Genomic DNA, 23,130 nt, shown 5'->3' with positions numbered 1-23,130 from the left:
AAATAGTAAATACGGCCAGCTTTACAACTCGACGTCTAGTCTAATGTAACTGAACAATAATTATAAACCACATATGCGGGGCACCACAACACCTAATAAGATATAATTGTAGTTTACCGGTAGTCTGTTCAAGGGGGAAAAAAATGATACAGTAAGTTTAACAATATTTATTTTTGACGATTTAAGTGTTAATTCATCAAAGATGTGTATCAAAACGATTTTCGGTGTAAAAGCAGAAACAGGAAATGCCAATGTAATGCTTTCAAAGCAAATAGACTCGCTGGAATTCAGTCACGGAAGTCTAAATCATTCACAAAATGTCAATAAACAACTTTTTTTCTTTTTTCTTTTTTTTATTTCAGGACAAACTTCGTGATGTATTCAACTGTCCGCGATGCCATTGAGCCATTGAGGAAGTTTCAGACATCTCATGACAAAAGTACAGTACTTCTCTTATTGTTTAACTTAGCTTTAACACTGCAATAATGTAAATTGCATAATATACATGTATGTACAATCAATATTATGCAAAAGTTACATAAGCATACAGGTTTGCGCACGGGGATTGCAGGGTTGCACTGGATGGTGTCGTAATGAGTGGCACAGCGGATTATCTCCTGGAATGGTCAAACATGTTTCCAGACCTAAAACCTATTGAGCATCTTGGGGAGTCCTCAAGTGGAAGCTGGAAGAACATGAGGCCTCTAACACAGAGCATATAGTTACAGATACACAGAAACAGTACATAGCTATAGTATATCATAAAGGTGAAAGGAGACAATATAAAAGCATTTTTTTGTGGGATGATACAAACACATTTTGCCATAAAACATTAATTTAAAAAATCAAGAAACACTTTGGTAGTCAGTAGAGAGGAGAAGTCATCTCCGAGTCCTCTTCAACTTTGACTTAGGAGGCATGGCGGCACCCTGTCATGGTTTTGACGCGCACTTGCGGGTCATAACGCCGTCTCGACTCTCGCATCCTCTTCAAGCGCCACGCTCACGCTGGGCACGGGCTCCTGACTGTAGGGTACAGTGACAACAACATTGTCAACGTCATCCGCCCTTAATTTGTGACATCATCAATTACCTCATCCACAACTTTCATAATTGCATGCCAGCATTAGTAACATCAAGAACAACATCATCAGTAAACAAGCTAACCTGCTGCCTGGCTTCAGAGATTTGTTGGCGTCCGGCGTCATGGAGAGAGACTTGCAGAAGCCGCTTTTACCTAACTCACATGAGATGTTCACTTCAGACGGGTCTGTCCTGCCACACATACACACACACGTGCACACGCGTTTAGGCATGTGTGTGTTGACAACACACAAACACGTGATGTTTCTGAGGCAAATTCACCATCGTTTCACATTTTTCACAGGGTCCTTGATGACCTTTGAGTCATCGTCGAATGCAGAGTTGTCCACCGCGCCCTCCAAATTCCACTCAGCATCCTGGGAAATGGGACAGAAATGTCACAAAGGCTGCCGGACTGCGGGCCACTTGGTCGTGTATTTACATGGTGAAGTCTGGTCATGTGGTTGTCACATGGTCATGGTGCGCTTACTTCCTTCTCCCTCTTCTTCTTGTCGTCATCCTTCTTCTTCTTGCTCTCCGGTATGAGGTCATCCAGCCAGCTCAGCTCTCGCTTGCTGAAGCTGAAGTCTAGAAGTTTCCGGATGAACACCAGCGCCAGAACCTGTGAGCACAGCGAGGGCACTGTGAGGCGGTGGCATGATGATGCCGTGTAACCTGGCCTTTATCTCACCATCATGGGGAAGACGACGGCGATAGCAGAGGTTTTAATGAGCCACAATGCGATCAGGCAGGAGAGCTGCACAGCAGTGAAGGCGTGGACCTTCCTCAGCGGCACGTAGCGAAGGTAGATAAGGTCCGGCTGATGCTTGGCCGGCATGGCGAACAGTTGGATGCGGTCGAAGAGCTGCACAAGGCCAACAGGAGAGGCTAGGGCTGGGTTAATATAGTTAAAGGGACACTTTACTTATTGATCCATTTTTAGCAGCAAAAAGTTGCTACTTTTTCAATAATTAATTTGGTGACGTGATTATTTTTTTATGTACATTTAATAACTTTTAAATCTTATAGTTAAAGGGACACTTTACTTATTGATCCATTTTTAGCAGCAAAAAGTTGCTACTTTTTCAATAATTAATTTGGTGACGTGATTATTTTTTTATGTACATTTAATAACTTTTAAACCGATGTTAAAATGAATCGAACGCCGGCATGTTTGTTACACGTGACTAAATAACCCGGATGTTTACGTCACTAGTGTGTAAACGCTACACTATGGAAGCACTATGCAACGCAGCCGTGCATCTAGCGTCAAACCCGGAAGGATTAAACCTTATCGCTTCGAGCCAACACGACAAAATAACACTACCGAAGGAAAGTCTGCCTTGGATGTGAAAGTTGTGGCGCCAGATGGTCTTTTCGGGCACAAAATAAACTTTGACGAACGAGTGAATCAGGCGGGGGGTGAGTGGTGCTCGTGCGAGAGCTGCAGGAATGGACAATCCGCTAATGAATGTGTGCTGTCTGGAAATGAAAGAACTCGAGGATCGGTTCCTTGCGGACAATCTCAACTGCATCCTGGAACATCAGACATTCAACATGGCAATACTAAATAGACATTCTCAGGATAGCTTTGGTTGCGATGAAAGATGTGAAGAAAAAAAGTCTTGGAGGAGCAAATATCCAACAGGTAAAGTGACACACAGTACGAGCAATGCAAAACGTGTGGAACTGACGAAATATTTCAGGAAAAAGAAAAAATAGTAAAATTAAATGTATCGTCGTTACAGCACCCAACCTCCCCTAGCTGTTTTTTTTTTCTTTTTTGCGTAGCGTCCCACTGCGGTCAGGCCAGCCGCCACTCGAAAAGACGAAGTCAAGCCAGCCGCCCCAACGATTGTTAATACTGTGCATTACGGTAACGTGCCGACGTGCCCCTGCGTTGGCCACCTTCAAATGAATTATGAAATAAAACAGTCAGTGCAGTATAATAACCAATGCCCCCCCACCCCCGAAACATGCCTACCTTTCGCTTTAAATTTGCTTCGCTTCTCCGAGATCTTTCAGTGGCCGTAGTTAGACCTCGATTTGTGCCGGCTGTTGTGAGAGTGAAGGCTCCGTGTTGCTAGCAGTTGCGGCTCCTCCATCGGCTTGATTATTTCCCACGTCTGGTTCTTTAAAGATACTCGGTACTGCGTTGGGCTTTAGTATTAGGCGTGTGGCGTACCCCATCTCAAATTGTAACATATATTCGAAGTCCTCATGCCTGAAATGTTCGCTGCGCGCACGCCTGCTTGTCCTTCGGGAGGTTGACAGCACTTAGCAAACAAACCATTGTCTACTCAAGTAGCTTTTTTTTTTTTTTTTTTGGGGGGGGGGGGGGGGGGGGGGGGGTCTCGCGGGTTTTTCCTTGCCGACGCCTTGCAAAATTTTGCAATACAGTAAGGCATAACTGACGTTTGTGTCTTCCTCGTTGTTATGTCTGCGTGAACTACTGTTCCCCAAGCGAGTATACACACTAGTGACGTCACCACTTGGGGGCGTTGCAACACGGAAGTACTTCTATGTTGAAAAAAGTTAAATAAATCAATATAGGAGTGTATTCTTCAGCTCTTATGCATGTTTCGTAGCTATACTAACTATTTACTGCCAATCAAGCCATACATGTAAAATTAAAGGAGCCTTCCTTTAACAAAAACTAATGAAAGAACTAAAGCAAAAAACAAAATCCAATAAAAACGAGACTACTTTTATTAATAACTAAAAGTAACTGGAACTACATTTTACGTTTATAAAACTAAATCAAAATATAATTATCGCAAAAAAGCCCTACCTTTGTCAATTAATTTCATACCTGAACTTTCCAGTATTATTATTATTAAAGTATTTTTACATAAAGTATTTATTTTGGTATTACTGTTCGGGCATAAAGAAAAAGGAAGGTTGAATGGTTGTTTGGAAATTGTAGTTTATCCTGTCTTGCACTTTACAAATCCTCCATATATTAACCCTATAAAACCAAACGTATCTTATTAAAATTAAATACAAGACATTTTGAGCCCTCTATTTCAGGAGTATGCTATTGTTTCTCCCATTAAAACCCTGACATATATGATCTGACACTTGCATTGCACGGATAATCCATTAGAGGGCAGTATCACCCAGCTGATGGCTTTTCCAGCGACCTTGCAATATCGCCCCAAATGAGAAAGAAGACACCTATACTTATTAAAAGTGGGGAAAAATTCTTTCTGATTTTTTGAAATACTATTATGTTTGATATGCCTGTTTATTATTATGTTTTTTGCCAGTTATTAATGTACAAATTTAAAGCATTGTGACCGGATGTATCAAATATGACACAAATCAGAAGTCATATGTGGAACTTGATTTTCATAATATTTTTTGTTTTGTCTATTCAAAAGGACAGGGTTTAATAAAACGAACAGTAATTAAAACTTACTAACACTAAAAAAATAATTAAAACTAACTGAACTGAATTTAAAAAATAAAAGTCAAAATGATGAATAATGGTGAAAAAAAACAAAACGTAACGGACAGATGTACTAAGACACGCACCTGAATGCCTTTAAGCGAGGACACGCCCATGTAGAGGAACACACCATACAGAACGGGCATTGGGATGAACTGAAGGAAAGGGAATGAGAAAGTAAAAACAAACAAAAACGTCAGCTCCGGTGGATGCCGTGATGCTCACCTTGAGGATGGACGTCATGAAGACGGAGCAGCCCATGAGGAGGAAGATCATGAAGCCGGTGACGCGCTGCTCCCGGACGCCCAGGAACTTGGGCTGCTCGCCTGGGGCCGCGCACGCCGACTCCAGCTTCAGGCTGTTGACATGCGTGATTGAGAGGACGGTCGCCGCCACGAACCACGGCAGGCCCATGATGGAGCACACGGCTATCATCAGCGACACCACCAGCAGGTCCAGATGGTAGCCACAGCCTTTCTGGAGGACGCACACGCCCACCAGGGGTTAAAGCGGCGGACATGGTGGCTAGGTTTGCAAAATTGAGGGAATTTTCAAATTTGGAAACCTTCTATGCGAATTAACGGGAATTTATGGAAGGCTAAGTAAGAAGAAAAGCTTAATTTCAATGCTTTCTATGCTAGCTAATAGTATTGATTAGGTTCATGTGAAGCTGGTTTGATTGTAGAGAATAAATTAACTACTTGCCTGAACACCTGTCATTTATGTAACATGGGTTGCATGCTTGATGTTGATGCTTTATGATCCTCTCCATTTTAACTGATTTTTCGCCATCTTGTGGCATCAATAGCCAATTACAAACATTTTTGAGTGGGCCTCAATTACCCACATATTTTCGCTATTAGCCACAGGACCTTATCTACCACGAACAGCAGGTTCACTGTATTTCCTAATTCCCCACGCTTAACTTCCCATGGAAATTTAAAATGTTCCACCCCTTTGGAACCCTAGCACCGGCACGGTAGGTCGGGGGCCCACCGTCAGCTTGTTTTCCTTCCTGTTCACGATGACAGCGGTGATCTGCTGGTCCATGAAGATAAGGATGGTGCAGAGCAGAGCAGGAATGCCGGCGGCCAGCAGCGACCACCAGGGGTTGGGGCCCAATGGCGAGATGAGCCAACCACGATTGTCGGAGGTAGGCTGAAACACACCTCACATATTACTGATGAAATATTTAACAAATACAGAAAGTGTAACATCAGCAAATTTTGTGTCCCTGAAAACAGAATTTCCTGCCTTTTTCACCATGACCATGTCCAGGTCAGATTCATTACCAGAATTTCTCTCCTCTGGAATAGTAGGATTTCTTTGGGGAGGAAGTAAATACTAATAGTGTTTTTCGCCATTGTTCATTGTTTACAAGTGAGGTGAAAACTATAGATTTGCATGATAATCATATTTTTGTGGGAATGCTGAAAGCTAATGCTAAGCTAATGCTTAGCTAATACTAATTTAGCATGCTAAGTTAGCATGTTAAGCAAATGCTAAGCTAATGCTAAGCCAATGGTAATGGTAATTTAGCATGATAGGTTAGCATGCTAAGCTAATGCTGATGCAAAGCTAATGTTAAGTTAGCACACTAAGCTAATCCTAAGATAATGCTAAGTAAACAAAACAATTATCGGCTTACTTATCAGTTATCAACATCAGCACTTTCTAAATTATTGGTTTATTGGTATCGGTTAAAAATAGCATTATCATACATCCCTAATAGAAACATGTTTCTAAATGCACTAAATTCACAACTTATATGCTACTTCTACTACTACTATTACTAGTAGTAATTACTAGTTATGTAATTATTTTGTAATTTTAACCATTTAATCTTTCAATTTCCTTCATAGGCATTCAGCTTAGCATTCAGCTATTAGCATTCAGCATTCCCATGCAATTTCCCCAGAAATTGCACTTAGTCTATTTTTTTTTTATTTTTTTTTATTTTTACACATTAGCCAATTACTAGTGTGATCATTTGCTTCTCACAGTCTGTAATTGGCGGTTACCTGGAAGCGGTCCGGGACACTGAGCTTGGGAGATGGAATTCCCACCAGATAATCCATAAGCACCATTGACATGATGGTTAGGAAGATGGCGAAGTCGCTGATGGTCGATCGAACCTATACGCCAAGAACAAAAGGTACTGCAAAATGTGAATGGAGGCCTCTGGTCTCTTCTTAGTTGTTTCACATTTTACCAAAAGGCTTTTTCAGTGCTAAATCTTAGACGTGGAAGATGACAGGAAGTGGAACACACCTTGGTGGGGAAAAATCTCTTGTTCTTGAAGTCTTTGAGGAACGTAGACAAGAAGAAGGTGGTGAAGAATAGAATGACGGACCAGAACAGGATGTCAGGGACGAAGGGACCGTCGTGGTCGCAAGCCGAGCCCACAAACTCACCGCGCAAGGTCTGACAGTGCTGCAACAGAAAAAGAAGCTTGATTTCGGGTTCTCCTTGTGGCTCCCAATTCGGCATCAAGTGCACATACGAGATGTTCCAGAGGATTTGCGTCACCTTCACACTCAGCTGCTCCCACGGGATGCTCGCTGACGAGTTGTAGCCCCAGCTACTCCAAATCTGACGCATCTCAGAGGTGGCATTGTTGGGTAGAGAACATCCACACCTGGAGCACAAAATAAAATACGTTTTTTTTCCCCATCTGAGCATTTATTAAATATTCTTGATATCCATTAATGTTTATTAGGGTTGGTAAGACAATTGAGTGCATGTTAGAAAAACTATGGCGCACCAGTAGATAGGCATGTAACGATAACGACAATATCGTGATATCGCGATATTAATACTGCCATAATATATCGTCGTCGTCATGTCACGATATTAAAAGCAAGACATCTGTAAAAAAAATAAATAATAAAAAGTCAGGTTGATTTCCATTTGTGCAGTTCTAGTACCCTCTGGTGGATAATTTTTTAGTGCCGTTCAATTTTCCCAAGGCATGTTTTGGCCCTTCTATCCATGCTAATGGTCAGATGAAGGGGAACGTAATATTCTTTTGAACCGAGTCAATATGTGGAGGAAGTCAATGTGTGTTTGCATTAGCAAGTAAGTGCCTCAATATTGTATTTTTATTTAGTATGAGCTCTTTTGTTTTGTTTTTTTACAATATTGTTACCTTTTTTTGTATTGCCAACCTCCCCACAGTCTCGTGATAATTATCATATCGTAAGCTTCATATTATAATATCGTATTGTGATGTTTGGAAATCGTTACATCCCTACTTAGTAGAACACCTGAGTCTTACGTAATGACGCTTCTTTGAGTTCGGATTTACGTGTAAAAGGTCAGATTGTCCAGGTTGATGGCACTGTTGACCGGGTAGACGTGGCCCAGGTGCAGAAGCTTCTCCAGGGCCTCGTAGATGAAGATGAAGCAGATGAGGGCAGCGAAGGCCTCCTCAGTGAAACGCGTGATGTAGCAGACCAGGGAGCTGGCGTCGGTGGCCACCAGCAGCAGGCACATGAAGGCAGTCCACAGTCCGATGCTGGTCCGCAGGGACAAGTAGCACAGGCCGTAGTCACTGAGGACGACATTTGGAAGAATCTTGCTAAGCCCTTTTCACACTGCACTTAGAGGTTAAAATGGAGCTTTGATGGTCAGAGTGAAAGGATCTTTCGACATGTTCATTGGCAAAGTTTGTTGTGTCAGATCGATGACCATAACCTTCACATGGAAGTTCATCTTCAAACAACCAAGAGCAGATTTATGATTGGCGGGACCCTGACCGCATCAATACTTGCCAAAGTCCTGATAGCATCCAGTATGTACGTTGTTACATCAACCCTTACGATGTTCCCTTCTTATCAAAGCCAGTATTGACAGATCAAATGTCGCCGGTGCAAAGACCGCAGCCCGCCCCCCTACAAAAGTCCGCGACGCCACCGTCTCATCTCCGGTCCGTCATCATGTTTGTACGTGTCGCACTTGTGCTGTTGCTATCAGTGGTGGTCGCGCGATGCGGCCCAGCTCAGCCACTGGACCGCGGGGCCGAGCTGGACGGCATGCGGGTGGCTGTGGAGGACCTAAAGGCCGACAGACGAGGTTACGCAGACACACGTTGCTCAAGTGACACATTGCTAACCAAATGATCTGCACATGCTCAGTGTGACTTTTGTGACTCTCTGGTAACAGTCATGATGCAACGTCTGGAGAGGGCTGAGAGGGAGTTGAACACAGTTCGAGGTGAGCCTGGTTCTGCAATAAAATCACCTTTCACGCTGACTTCCTGGCAAATTGACAAACAAACAGAGACTTTATTCAACCTGTGAGGAGAATTGAATAGACTTAATGGTAGAATGTGTGAGCTCACTTGGCAAGTGTAAAAGGGGCATATGAATGTAACCACTTTCACATTATGGTTTCTACATAAACCCAAATTTAAACCCTCACTTGAACAGAAACTCCCAAGATTGCCTTTGCTGCCTCTCTGGGGGGAAATGGAGCCCAGAAGACGACATCTGGAAACAGAGATCTGATTTACAGGAGCGTCTTGACCAACGTCGGTGGAGCTTATAATGCAGAGACGGGTAAGCTCATAGAGTTGCTGCCATGAAACATTGTGGTTATCACCAACGGTGTCCACGTCCTCCAGGCGAGTTCACCGCCCCCATTCGCGGCGTTTATTACATCCGCTTCACCGCCAACGCACCCACCGACTTCACCATGAGCGCCGTGATGTACAAGAACGATGTTGAGATCCAGCTCATTGCCCACGAGCAGCCGTCGGGTGTGGGCAGCGACACGGCGTCCAACGGTGCCGCCCTGCTGCTGGAGAAGGGCGACAAGTTGAAGATGGTGCTGTGGCACAACACGCAGATCTGGGACAACAGCAACCACCACAGCACCTTCAGCGGATTCCTGCTTTTCCCGCTGTGTGGAAAGCTTTTGAACATTTCTTAAAGGGGAAGTCAACCTCCCCAAATTTTTTTGACAATAATATGTTGTATGCAGCCCCACTAGTCTAAAAATGGTATTCTGGTTAATATTGCTTTAGTGGGATATGAGTTAAGCAGAGAAATCCAGCCGTTTAATCCATCTCAGGGATGGCCATTTTGCCACTTGCTGTCGAGTGTCGACTGAAGATGACATCACAGTTGCTCAGGTCTCAGGTAACAACCAACCACAGCGCAGCTTCAGAAAACAGGTGAGCTCTGATTGGGTGTTGCCTGTGCCCTCAGCAACTGCGATGTCAAGTGGCAAAATGGCCTCTCCTTACAATGGATAAAAACGGCTGGATTTTGCTTTATAACTCATATTCCAAAAATGTAATATTAATCAGTCATGTTTAGACTAGTGGGGTCACATATAACATATGGTCAAGAAATGTTTACGGTTGACATCCACTTTAAATATCCTTGATATTCTTTGTAAGGTACGATGTAACAGCATAGTTGAGATGTCAGCTTTGCCATTTCGTGATGACGGTTAAAGCTTGTAGTCAATTAATCGCCATCACGTGTTTAGGCAGTAACTACACAGAGGCCTCACAAAAAAGCAACAAGTGGTGGGTCTGAGCTACAAATTAACTCCCTGAAGCATGTGGAAATATTTTACTGCAAATGATCTGGTAGTCATTTGACAAGTCATTTGCAAAATATGCATTCTATCCTTAAATATAACACAAGGACAAGTAATGCAGGTCCTTAAAGGTACCTGCTAAGGTTAGTTGATGAACTGCCCAAATCCTCGAAGGCAAAGTATACACTGTAGTGACTTCTTAAGACGATGAAACAAGAATGAGCGGTAATCCATAAACAACCTCTTTTATGATGAAAATGAACGGCGAACGGCAGAACTATGCCGAGGGGGGGCGGGGGGGGGGGGGGGGGGGGGTTACTAGCACCAGCCCCAACTCACTAATTCATGTTTTGACTAATGGGACATTTTTCCAAGAGGATAAACTTATTCGGTATTTTCTTGTTCTACAAACAAAGGGTGGGGGGAAATATGATTAACAATTAAAATCAGATTTTTGTGAAAAATAAGAGACTTGATTATAAGTCTCCAAAACATCCCAATAAACATCTGCATTTGCATGTTCCCTCTGAAGGACTGATGAAGCGCAGATGGAGACTGACGTCGAGTCTGAGATGAAGAACCTTAAAGCTTCGATGACACAGCTCCGAACGGAAAACACAGGTTTGTTTTGTTTTGTTTTCTCCAAAACACATTGCGATGTTTAAAGTGGAACTCATCATTGTGTGTCGGCAGAACTCAAAGAACGAATGGAGCACACCGAGTTGGCGCTGACAGAGATGAGAAGTAAGTCTGAAAAATTTGGCCATCCTGCTTTGTGAAAAAGATCTCCTAATGACTCGTCAATTGTATTTTTGTCTCTTTGCTATAGAAGTGCCCAAGGTGGCGTTTGCGGCCTCTCTAGGCGGTAATGGCCTCCAGAAGACTACATCCGGAATGAAGAAGCTCCTCTTCAAGGACGTCCTCACCAACGTTGGTGAGGCGTACAACCCGGAAACAGGTCAGTAGTCAAGCGAATGTGGCATCAATTACTACTGCACTGCCACCGGTGACTGTGACAGAAACTTAATGCCTGATCACCTCCTTCAGGTGATTTCACGGCACCCGTACGCGGCGTCTACTACATCCGCTTCACCGCCAACGCACCCACCGACTACACCATGAGCGCCGTGCTGTACAAGAACAATGTCGAGATCCAGCTCATTGCCCACGAGCAGCCGTCGGGCGAGGGCAGTGACACGGCATCCAATGGCGCCACCCTGCTGCTGGAGAAGGGCGACAAGCTGTCACTGTATCTGTGGCACAACACGCAGATCTGGGACAACAGCAACCACCACAGCACCTTCAGCGGATTCCTTCTTTTCACCCAGTGAGTGCCACGCTGGGCCTCCTTTGCAGACTCAATAAAAATCTATAAATGTTGAGCTTCTATGCTTGGGTTTTAATTTCTTGTTTGTTGGAATGCTTCAGAGCCACAAACTTGTAATAGCGTTTGGTGTACTTATCTACAATTATATAATAATACTGGTTTTCTAAGGGCTCCCCCTAGAGACATGGAGGGTGATCAGCTTGTAAAGACCAGAGTAACCTGGCTAGCCTTGGCGCTAAGTGCTAACATCACAAACAATTTAAATTCTGCATATAAATTTCTAATTTTGTGGCACCTCCAGCTCTGTTTGCAATTAGGTGACATATATAATGAATGAACTGCCAATCTGAAAATCTTCTTACAAAATCACAGGTTTATATAAACATTACAAAGCATTTATATAAACTGAAGTGACCCAATAATCCGCCCAGCAACAAGAACAGAGCATTGTGGCGTCATGAGCATAAATTATCTCCAGTAGGGGGCAGCAGTGAGTAAACATACATCACTCCCCTTAAAATGTCACCAAGACTCGACTCACCAGCAGAACTTGAAGAGGATCTTCTCAAAAACCAGGACAGGCCCGGTACTGCCCAGGATGGTGAGAGGCTGACCCGCAAACAAAGAGTAGGTCACCCCTGTCAGGGACGCCCCAAACAGAGATTCAATGGCACTCTGCGACAGACAAAAAGGATGTCTCGGAAGGATGACCTCACTGCGGGATTTTCCACATGGAACCCCTTATATGGACTATTATGTAGTGTGTTTGTGGAACTTCTTACAATGTTTCCATGGGTGGCTTCTCCCAGCAGGCCTCCGAAGGTGATGACGGGCGACATGCAGGCGCAGTACAGGAAGAGGATGGACGCCAAACACTGCAGGCTGAAGGCATTTGTCAGGTCACTGAGTAGAAAGGGGGCCTTTCTCTGGATGTCCTTGACCAGACCGCCAAACAGCCTGGCACATATATAAAAGCCATTCGATTTTTCTCTTAATATATTGTCCATATTTGGGGATAAGCTGCGAACAAAACTGTGAATGTTAAGATGTAGCATTTCTCACGCTTTTAGTTTTTTTTTTTTTTCTTTACTGTGGCTAACGGTGCCCCATGACACACTTTAGAATCCGGCACAAGTTCATTCATATAGGATATCAAATAAATGCTCAACAAAAAGCACACTACTAGATATGGAAGAAATGCTAAGACAGCTTTCTACACAAGCTAGCTACATCTGGCTAACACAGCTAAGCGCTAACCTTCCCGTCCTCTGCAGCTCTGGGCCAACATCATGCTCCGCCTTCTTGATGATGTCAGAGCTGTGGATGGAGCCATTTGGGGCAGAAGGAATCTTTCGCTTCTCCTACAGAGACAATGTTAGCATTAGCATTTTACCTGCCAGCCAGCCTTACATGAAACCTTAACCCCACCTTGACCCTGGTATCAAATATGACCTAACAGTTATCATGATTAGCATTAGCATTTAGCCTGTGTTTCCACCAACCTGAGAGGGGACATTCTTGGGCGGTTCAATGCGAATGCTAGGGTCCCACTCGCCCGGCGGGAGGACGGTCACTTGATCCAGGAACTCGTCCAGTCCTGACAGCAGGTCTTTGCGATCCTTGGCCTTGTATGCCACATCATGGAAGATCTTCAACAGAGCCGCCAAAACATTTTAAAGACTGCTTATGACTCACGTGAGCATCTAACCTCGCACCTCGTCTGTCATCAGCGTGGCCATGGAACGCCCGATCTCGTGGTACTGCGGACCTTTTCCGAACGGACCAAGCAGAAGGAAGAGGAACCTGATTGGCAGAGGCAGAGCGAGCTGAGTCAAGTTATCAGTACACTAATGTTGATTCCTGAGCTGCAATTGGTTGAGAAAGCCAGCCACACTATCTTGACAATTATGCTGATATTATAGTCCTAATATTGGTGATTTTAATCATGTGACATTCCACTTGGAAGGAACGCGAGCTCACCTGGTGGGCACGGGCACTTGGGTGAGTCCGGATAAGAGCACGGCGGGCGCCAGGCGTACGAAAGCAACGATGGGCTTTTCCAGGAAGTCCACTTCCCCCACCAGCACGTTGGAGGCTTCGGCACCGGGAGGAATCTTCCTCATGAAGTTCATGTCCACCTGAAGCGCACGTGACAGGCTGCAATTCCTGGCTGTGATTCCTGACTGATTTTTAAGAGTTTACCTTGCTAAAGTCCACCGTGCTGTTTTCACGACTAGCGGTGTTGACGCCAGCTTCTACCCCTTTGTTAGCATTAAGGTTCCCGGGAGCCGACTGAGGGGATGCCAGAAGATCTGTTGGAGCAGAAAGACGCTTCACATCAAAGTAGATGGCCGTCATCAAGTTGCTGCCACTCAAACGTGTTTAATAGAGTGGGAGGGATACAACTAGTTTAAAAAATAAATTATATGCAGCCTATATCACAGATTTCACCTATCGTGGGCGGATCTGAAACGTCTCCCACACAATAAAATTTTAATGAACTGTATTATGAACACAGCCACTCGCCATTATGCTCCAGCAGATGAGGGTCAGAAAACTTCTTGCCGATGTCAGCGAGGGATCGCACCAGCGGGATGCGCTTGCTCAGCCTCTTCTCGTTCTGATGGTGGTGGCGCTTCAAGATGGCTTCCCTCACCTTGTCTCGGACGTGCTCGTCCAGCTGACTGGACGCCAGCATGCTGTCAATCACCAAGTCTGGAAAAACATCACAGGTTGTTCCTCAAAGGTTCTGCACAGTAACATGCTTCTTGGGGTGTGAAGCAACAGAGTATAAATACTTCCTTAGTGTACAATTTCCCTTTACAGGGAGGGACTTTAAGTGAAAGAGTGCAAGAGTTTTTTTTACAAATGCACGTGGGTGTCGTGACGTCATGCTAACCTGCTATCTGCTCAATGCCGTTGGCGCGCATGTCGAGTATCACGGTGCCATTCATGATGCACGAGCGCAGCTCAAACAGGCTGTGTAGCGACAGGGTGGCTACGTAAGGTTTACTCCAACGCTCGCCACCGTCCTCCACATCCTCCTCAAACTTCAACCACCTGCCCACACGACCCATAATACATGACACATGAGAAAGCTCACTGACTCAAGATGACATGCAGCAATAGCAGTGTGTAACCGTGTTCTCGCCTGGCCGTCTCCTTCCACTCCAAGACTTCTCCGTCCTTGAAAGCCAGCTCGTCCAGCTCGGTGAAGAGTTGGTGAGGGACATGCTCCTCGTCGTCGTCCTCCATGCCCAGGATGAACTGGACCCTTTGTGAGGGTGTGTCTACTAGTAAAAGGGCAGAGGGTAGGGTTGGGCAATTAAAGGAGAAGTCGACCTTAAACATTTCTTGACAATAATGTTATATGTGACCTCACTAGTCTAAACATGACTTTTTGGATTAATATTTGTGGTATATGAGTTATGCAGAAAAATCCAGACGTTTTTATCCATCTCAAGGAGCAGCCATTTTGCCACTTGCTGTCGACTGAAGATGACATCACAGTTGCTCAGGGATCAGGCAATGACCAATCACAGCTCACTTGTTTTCTGAGTTGAGTTGTGATTGGTTGTTACCTGAGACCTGAGCAACTATGATGTCCTTTTCACTCAACAGCAAGTGGCAAAATGGCCGCCTTCTGATATTGATAAAACTGCTGGATTTTTGCTGCTTAACACAATATTAACCAGAATATCATATTTAGATTAGTGAGGCTGAATATAATATATTATTGTCAATAATTTTTGGGGGGTTGACTTCCTCTTTAAGCCATTCATTGATCCATTTTCTATACCATAATTAGGGCTGAAGGATTTAAAAAAAATAATCTAATTATGCTTTTTCCCCACACACTACAGAGATTTCAATTTAATATGCGATTAAGCACACAACTCAAAAAACACAAACAAACTTTTTACAAACCAATAAGCCTCTCAAACTTAAAAAAAAAAAAAAAAAGCTGGGGGAAAAAAAATCAAAGCTTGTTTGTTGTCAGAAGAAATAAAGCAAATACCAAAAGAAAAAACATAGAGTGCAAAACTTGTTTAGAATAATCTCAATGCTTTTCATATTAGCAAAGGGGGCAAAAAGTCGATTAAAATCAAAATATTTTGTGAAAAAAAAAAAAGAATGCTATCGGCCAAGCCTACCGTAAGAAGGCGACTCGCAGGCATCTTCATTCGGGCGATCCTGCCTTCGCCGCTCATGCCTGTGTCCTCGGTGACGGTGGCGCCGTCGTTTCTGTTGGCCCAAAGGGACATGGATGCCGACGTACAGCGCCCTGTGACCTGACCACCCAACATGGCTGACATGTCAAAATGGAATCCTTCACCCTTCATCAGAAGAACATGATCGTCAAACACTCACTCTCCAGCTCCTCCGCCTCAAAGTTGGTGTAAAGTGTGGAACTTGTGTTCCCTCGGTCCAGCACTGCTTCCTCCTCCTGCAACATGCACACACACACAAACATACATACACATTCAATAATTATACACTGAAGAAGTAAATACTTTGTAGGGGAAAACTAGCAACATCAATGTGTTGTCACCAAGACCCAATTATACTGGACATGCCTTCAGCTCCTCAATAGAGGGAGGAGTTGACGTAAACAGAGGAGCAAGGATGGAGGGATGAGCAGGAGGTGGCAATGATTGTGCATTGAAGGTAGAGAAAACGAGTGAAGCTAGTAAAAATATGTAAAAAAAACAAAACAAAACAAAAAAAACAAAAAAAAACTTTTCTGAAACTGGTCATTGACGCAAAAAAAGATGTAGGATTACTGGTGTAAAAACTGTAAATGATGGGTAACACCCTGATGCCATCATTCTTTTGCAAGGGGTGAATGGGAGGAATTCATAAATAACAGCATTAACAGCAGTGGTCCAATAAGAAGAAAAGGAACATCCGTCACGTTGTGTACTGTAGTATCCTGGCATTACCACGGCAACCACCTCAGCCTCCACACTTCAAAGGCCGTTACAACCTGTGACGAGATGTCAGGAACTTGTGAGGAGTGTTGAACTCCTTCTAGGCCTCTTTAACGACTCACACACTATCCCACGCGTTTAACGATTCACACACTATCCCACGCCACCCCGCACCACATCGGAGACCACAGTGATGTCATCAGCAAATCAACAGGGAAGGCCGTGTGTGAGTACATCTGAACAACCAAATGACACACACTGTCACACACTATATATATATTTTAGTATCATGATTCCACAGTGGTGGAAACTGGAAAGTAAAGAAGTGTGAACTTTACTGGCGCTTTTTGAGGATCTCAAAATGAAACGGACACTGTGCTAAGAGTGCCTCATAGTGCCATGAGAGCTTTGCAACAGAGATACAGAGAGACTCGAGGAGTCACCGAAAGTGGACACCGTTGGATTTTTTTTTTTTTTTTTAAACACCTGTTGTGAATAATTTTGCCATTCATCTGTTAGAGAATACCAAGTTCAGCAAAAAAATTATTGAAACAAAAGAGTTGACTATGTGCAATCAAAAGGTCCGGCGAAAATTGTTGCCCCCACTTAAAAAGGTTTATAATTGCCTATATTTATATGCCACAAGATGGTGGTAATGTACTAATTTTGTTTTAGACAGGGTTATGGCCTGAATACAAGTAAATAAAGCTCCTCCCCCGCTTTTACAAGGCTTTAAACACAAGTATCTGTACTTATTGCAGTAGTTCAGTATTTTTGCCATCTTTCTTAGTCAATTATAGTGGTTAAAGTCCAGGTTTGCGCCCCACCAAAGTCCATTTAATAATTTCATGTATCAGGCGCTTCAGCAGAAGTGGAAAAACAAGTTAAGTGATGATGTTTTCGTGGAGATACAAAGCCGTAAGATAGATGTGGTGCGAGCCGAATGTTAGGTGAGTAAGTACAGATGCCTTTTGCATCGTTACAGAACACGCCAATGTAAAGCCGTCCCGTTTTGTAGAGGCTTTTAAAAGTCGCAGCTCTCTTGTGGCACTTCGAAGCTATGCAGGGATGCGCGCGAGGAGAGTTCACTTCCTGGATCGAACGTCAACTTGAGCTAAAGGAGGAGACTTTTATTTATGTTAACTATTCAAATGTCTCTTTTCAGACATTCTCCACTTTAAAAGCATTAACTTCGTTGAAGCTTTAGTGAGGGACAATAGAGTGCGAGTACGTCGCCGTCTTTGGCGCATCTTCGACGGGATGAGAGCGAATTCTGAACAGCTAGCCGCCGCCAGCCTAGCAAGAAAGTAACAACTAACTTACTGATGTCAGCAGCGGCCTCATCTGCTCGCTTACGTCTTGTGCCATTTTCAGATTCCACTCTCGGGACGTTCAAAGATGATAAAGAAAGGTCCACAAGCACAAGTTGTTCCTTCACTCCTCCACCGCCTCACTAAACTCCACAGTAACCACATTCAAGAACAGAAACGCCCCCTCTCGTTCGACACTCACAGCACAGAAGGCAACGAAATGGAGCTGCAAATGAAATACTGTAAATAAATCACTGAGCTATCCATCAATTTTCTGTATAATCCTTAGTAGTTGTCAAGGTTATTGTTGCTAATGAAAACTAATGAAATCACAAAGTATATGTAATAGTTTGGTTAAACGAAAATGCTTTTAAGAAAACAAAAATTAGCTGAAATTACATTTTATGTTTATAAAATTAACTATACCTAAAATGTCCTTCATTTACATTTTTGTCACTAAAATATCATAGGCTATAGGTTTTGTTGTTCATTTTAAATGTACTGTCTGTATTCACTATTTCAGTATTGATGTACGTCCTATACAGAAGAAGGAAGGTCAAACCATCATTTGAGAATATTAGAGATATTTTTGTGTTTTTGTATTTTTAAATTTATTTTTTATTTTTTGCACACGACAAATAGTCTAATAGCTTATTAAAAATCTAAAACTAATACCAAAGCTAATAAAAAAACACTTTAAAAATAATTAAGTAACAAAACTGCTGTAGAAACAAATTCACCCTAACTGAATTTAAAAACAAAAGTCAAAATGAAATAAAAACGAACTATAATGGATCATCCAAAATTATTATAACACTGGTTTTTCAGTCAATGCCAAGGCACACATGACATACAAATGCCACAGGAGGCCAAGATTCAAACTCAGAATCTTAGATCTGTGAGGCAGACTTGCGACCAACTCGTTACTGTGCTGCCTTATTCATACGCACGTCTCCCCATGACCATCAATGCCTAAAATGTTATAAAACTGAAGTCACAAAGTGTTCCTCTCCCCCATCTGAGTCCTAAAATCAACAATTGTTGATGTGATGTAAGTGACTGATGCAGTTTGGTTGTTTGAAGAGCTTATCTGAGATTAGCACCTTCATATTAGTGCTTCCCCCAACCTCCCGCTGCCATGCTGATTATATCTGCACACACGCGCCATTGTTGTGTGTACAAAGCTGCTTTACTACCTCTCACACTTCATTATAGCACCGCAGCACAGGACACAATGACCGGCTCGGCTTCAAAGATCAAGTCTCACAGCACTGAGATGTCACCTCTCGTTTGACTTGACTACACACTTGACTACACTGTTTATGTGTTTGTAAAACTATATTAAATTGTGGTATTCTATTCATAATAAATCCATTCAATTAAATTAAAAATAGTTTTAATCAAGAAAAACATTAATGGTGATCTTTGTTCATCAAAACAAGCCTTGAAAGGGATTGAAGGGCCATGTCAACGCCATGCAAACGTCCTGCTTTGATTGACAAACATGCACCTCTGTGTTTGTTTGTTTGTTTGTTTGTTTGTTTGTTTGTTTGTTTGTTTGTTTGTTGGCAAACACTGCACAGACGTTTGAATGTGGAAGCAAACACTGCCTAAGAGAAGGTAAGACCACAATGTGGCTTTTTACACCTTTTAAATGGCAAGTGTGACAGGAAATAGCATATCTGATATTAAAGGGGATATGTGATGTGAAAGTGACATTTTAATGAATGCAGCACTGTGACGCAGTGTCTGCATGCCTCTCCGTTCTGAGGTTCAGGATTCAAATCTTGGTGCTGGCATTTCTATGTAGGCTATAGAATATGTTCTTACTGTGCTCGCGTGAGTTGTTAGCTTTATTTTATAAGTGTATGTGCTCTGTCATTGGCCGGTGACCAATCCATTGTTTCTCTGTATGTACCTTGACATTGGCTATAGTGACCAATTTATTATTATTTTTTTGTCTACACAGTTGACCTTCTCTACTGGGGGGGTTGTCGGTCTACGAATAGGTTAGATCCTTGTATAACTGCAAATAAACGTGTTAAAGAAATGGTAATAATGAAAAAAATATTAGAAAATGTTTTGAATAAATATTGATGCAGAATTGCAAGTATGTGTTGGTATCCACTCAGTGATCTGTTACAGTGAGAAGTTTGTGCTCAGAAAAGAACGCAATAGCGAAACCTTGTGGCCGTTATAAGACGTCGTTCGCACTGAAAGTGATTGTTTTGACTCTTGAAGATGCTCGTAAAGGGTCACCTGTATTTTGCAGTACTGCTTCTTGTGCTGAAGGGGGCGACAGAACCAAGTGAGTCCCGACACGTCACTTGACGTTACTATGACAACCCCTCACGGTGAAAAAGTTTGTGCATGTGGTCCTGAAGAACTAACGTATTACTGAATCTCTTTCCACTCACACTACTAAAATGGACTACCGAAAATGTATTCACTCACACACTAAAGAAACACTCTCTCATCACTACTGAACCACTTTTACTGAAACACACTCCTTGCAAAATTAGAGAGGCTGCGTCCTGTCTCCTGACGTTTTGGAAATTGGATCTGAGGCTCTGGGCTGGCAGGAGTCGATCAAGTTCTGCAGAGACCTCAATCTCCACCTGGTCAGCTTGTCCTCGGTCCCACTTCTCGACCAAGTGCAGGCCAAAGTCCGGCAGGAGTATACTGGGGATGGTGTCCCAAGGCGGGCTTGGATTGGCTTGCATCGTAGCACATTAACCGGCGCCTAGTACTGGATCAACAGGGAGCCAGTTACAGTCAACAACTGGAAGGGGGCCGAGCCCGGGGGCACACAAGGGGGCCAATGTGGGACCATCAGTCTGGAGCTGGGTCAGGACTTTGACTGGAGCCGTGAGGACTGCTGCCAGAATGTCCATCCCATCTTCTACAGAGGACCACATCTCTTCCCTGTACAGTAGATGCTAACAAGTTTGCAAGGCTAACAATGAGTGTGGCTAACACTTAGCACTTAATGAATAATATACACACTACTGAAACACTGTCACACACATGACTGAAGCACTTTACACACACTACTTAAACTCTCTCATTCACACTACTGACACACACTCTCACATTAATCGCTGTCGCAGACACTGCTGAATTCTCATTCACTATTAAAAACACTCTCACGCTCTACCGAAACATTCACTTAGTCTTATTTCAGTCTTTTGTAGTCTTGTAGTCTTTCGTTTCCTTCACTATCTGAAATATTCCCTGTGCACTAGCCATGCTAAAACTTATCTTATAGCAGGGCAGCTCTATGCTTTGGCTCACGTTAATGATAAATGAATGATTGATAAAACGTGATAGTGGATTGTTGTTAGCTTTGAAAAGTTTTGCTAGCAAAAAAAAAAAAAAAGAAGTTGGTTTGTTGGTCTGTCTTTCTTGAAAATGATGAAGTCATAATGACGCAAGTGACCAGCAGCTGAATGCAAAGACATCAACACTTTATTGGACTTGGAGCTAATGGGCAGGGCAGCACATGGGCGAGGTCACTTCCACCAGAGGGCCCCCATAGGCACCAGCCACGCCCCTATCCCCAGCAGGATGATTACCTTGGACCCCAGAGAAAGAATCAGCAGAAGCAGGATATAGGACGGCGCTCCATCTTTGATTGGGGGTGACGGAGGGCGAAGCAGGTAGAGAGTAGCTTTGTCTTTGCCGAGCGGATTGGAGGCAGAACATGTGACCTGCCATCCGGGTTCGACATCCTGCAGCTGGCTAATAACGAGGTCGCCACCCAGATTCAGCGGGCCGGCTGTAGAACCTTCCAGCGTGTGCTCGGGGCTTAGCCACTGGATGTCAGGCGGTGGCGAGCCTGCCACGCGGCACTCTGCCGTGTAGCTTAAGCCTTCGCCGGCCTCTACCTGCAGGGATAGAATGTTTGGTGGTGCTGTGGAGGGAAACACAAATGTGATGAATGCCATCCAGTTCAAGAGGTTCTTGTTAAGGACTTACCCTCTACCTTCAGGAGGGTCCCCAGGTTGTCCTCCACGCTCTTACGATCCCGTCCCTCCACCTCCAGCCCACAGTAATAGCGGCCGCTGTCCCCCAGGGCGGCGCCGTTGATACGCAAGGACAGATCATGCTGGCGGGGGTCACCCTCCAGCCGGTACCGCGCGTCTTGCTGGGGCCCGGGCTCGCAGACGGGGACTTTACCAGTGCAGCGGTAGAGGATGGTGACACCCTGACCGCCACCCAGACGCCAACGCACTTGCACTGAGGCATGATGGGAATGCGGCGGGTGGCTGAAGGTGCAGGGTAGCACCACTGGGTGGCCCGTCAGGGCCCGCACCTCTGCTTGCATGTGCACCGCCCACACACCTTCTTCTGAGCTCCACACTGTATGGAGGAACATATGAACAAATTATACTGTATGAACACAAGAAAACCCGAAAGTCAACTGTAGGAATAATTGTAAATAATAAGTTATACATTTACTGCAATGAAGAACTGCTTATGCTTGTAATGAAGAATGCTTTGCTTTGCTTCGCACTCACATTCACCTAGCCTAGCCATATGTTATCTTATCATACATTTGCTGCAATGAAGAACTGCTTCTGCTTGCAAAGAAAACTGCTTTGATTGCAAAGAACAATTGCTTCTGCTTGCAATGAAGAATGCTCTCCTCTGTTCCCAATCACAATCACATAGCCTAGCTATTTGAAGATGACTCAAAAAGCTGAAGAACCACAATATCTATCGCAGCAGAATCGTTCGAGACAGTCTGCTGAGGTCGCCTGTTTTCTGTTAAGAAATGATTGCAAACTTGACCACACATATAATCAGTAATCTTCCACTCACATGCACAACACATATACAAACAAGTATACTGTGTTCCAACTATGCCTTGCATTTGCATTTTTAGGGTTGGCACACCCATGTAACTAGGGGCGCGTAAAAGGGCGTGGAAAACCAAATAAATAGAAAGGGTGAGGAGAGGAATCTTCAGAGAGTGCAGGAGTGAATTGTATCAGTCAGTTCCTGTCCTCGTGAGCCCTGAACTGAGTGTCTTCTCTCCTTTTTGTGTCGTGTTTAATAGATGTCAAACAAGTAACCCTGACATCAACATATAATGAAAACAGTAAAGCGTGAAAATAAACAACATAAATTCATGAAATGATATCTTCATTAATTCATATGTACATGATCACATGAGCATATTGATATGCGTGTGTGTGGCTCAGCTCACCTCCATTAGCAGCAAATAACAACGACACGCAGAGCAACACCTCCATGATGGACGATGAATTGTGTGTGGTTTTCCGGCGTGACTTGTTTTATTTTGGGGAAGTATTTTTTGTCTGTAAAAAAAAAAAAAAAAAAAAGAACAGAACTACAAAGAATGTCATCGGAAGTTATGAGGTGCTATACAAGCCAAAAATACATAACATTTATTTAAACTTAAGGGGGAAAAAAAAAAACTCTAAAACTCTCCTAAAAATGTCTCACACAACAA

At 43.6% G+C, this 23,130-nt stretch overlaps 3 protein-coding genes across 6 annotated transcripts; 1 reads left to right on the top strand and 2 right to left on the bottom strand.

Moving 5' to 3' along the window:
- Positions 1–308: 308 nt before the first annotated feature.
- On the bottom strand, positions 309–17,845 carry LOC144021892 (sodium bicarbonate cotransporter 3-like). Of its 4 annotated transcripts, none has more exons than XM_077526128.1 (25): positions 17,665–17,845; positions 15,782–15,857; positions 15,565–15,702; positions 14,562–14,700; positions 14,310–14,470; positions 13,937–14,125; positions 13,613–13,722; positions 13,391–13,548; positions 13,126–13,213; positions 12,913–13,059; positions 12,668–12,771; positions 12,193–12,367; positions 11,952–12,085; positions 7,841–8,086; positions 7,063–7,171; positions 6,805–6,966; positions 6,555–6,668; positions 5,530–5,691; positions 4,759–5,010; positions 4,620–4,688; positions 1,774–1,947; positions 1,573–1,704; positions 1,365–1,459; positions 1,167–1,274; positions 310–1,025 (listed from the first exon to the last, which is right to left on the bottom strand). In XM_077526128.1, exons 1-25 carry the CDS (start codon positions 17,707–17,709, stop codon positions 959–961), a joined length of 3,354 nt encoding a protein of 1,117 aa, XP_077382254.1. In that variant the 5' UTR covers positions 17,710–17,845; the 3' UTR covers positions 310–958. The 4 variants fall into 4 exon arrangements, 3 of the variants coding, with proteins under 3 accessions (XP_077382255.1, XP_077382254.1, XP_077382252.1); XM_077526126.1 differs by having other exon boundaries at positions 314–1,025; positions 14,562–14,703; XR_013284211.1 differs by having other exon boundaries at positions 1,008–1,025; positions 1,167–1,269; positions 14,562–14,703.
- Positions 8,379–11,470, top strand: LOC144021895 (complement C1q tumor necrosis factor-related protein 4-like). The gene is made up of 8 exons (XM_077526132.1): positions 8,379–8,607; positions 8,698–8,748; positions 8,964–9,092; positions 9,158–9,437; positions 10,616–10,704; positions 10,777–10,827; positions 10,913–11,041; positions 11,131–11,470. The coding sequence occupies exons 1-8, from the start codon at positions 8,394–8,396 to the stop codon at positions 11,412–11,414; spliced, it is 1,227 nt and encodes a 408-aa protein (XP_077382258.1). The 5' UTR covers positions 8,379–8,393; the 3' UTR covers positions 11,415–11,470.
- Positions 17,846–21,101: 3,256 nt separating the features above from the next.
- Positions 21,102–22,911, bottom strand: LOC144022757 (sialic acid-binding Ig-like lectin 15). Its single transcript, XM_077527832.1, has 3 exons — positions 22,864–22,911; positions 21,630–22,013; positions 21,102–21,564 (listed from the first exon to the last, which is right to left on the bottom strand). The coding sequence occupies exons 1-3, from the start codon at positions 22,907–22,909 to the stop codon at positions 21,164–21,166; spliced, it is 831 nt and encodes a 276-aa protein (XP_077383958.1). The 5' UTR covers positions 22,910–22,911; the 3' UTR covers positions 21,102–21,163.
- Positions 22,912–23,130: the final 219 nt, after the last annotated feature.

Source organism: Festucalex cinctus, chromosome 7 (assembly GCF_051991245.1).
Source record: "Festucalex cinctus isolate MCC-2025b chromosome 7, RoL_Fcin_1.0, whole genome shotgun sequence".
NCBI classification, from domain to species: Eukaryota; Metazoa; Chordata; class Actinopteri; order Syngnathiformes; family Syngnathidae; genus Festucalex; species Festucalex cinctus.
The sequence above is the reverse complement of the archived record's forward strand: the minus strand, read 5'-3'. Positions and strand labels throughout refer to the sequence as shown.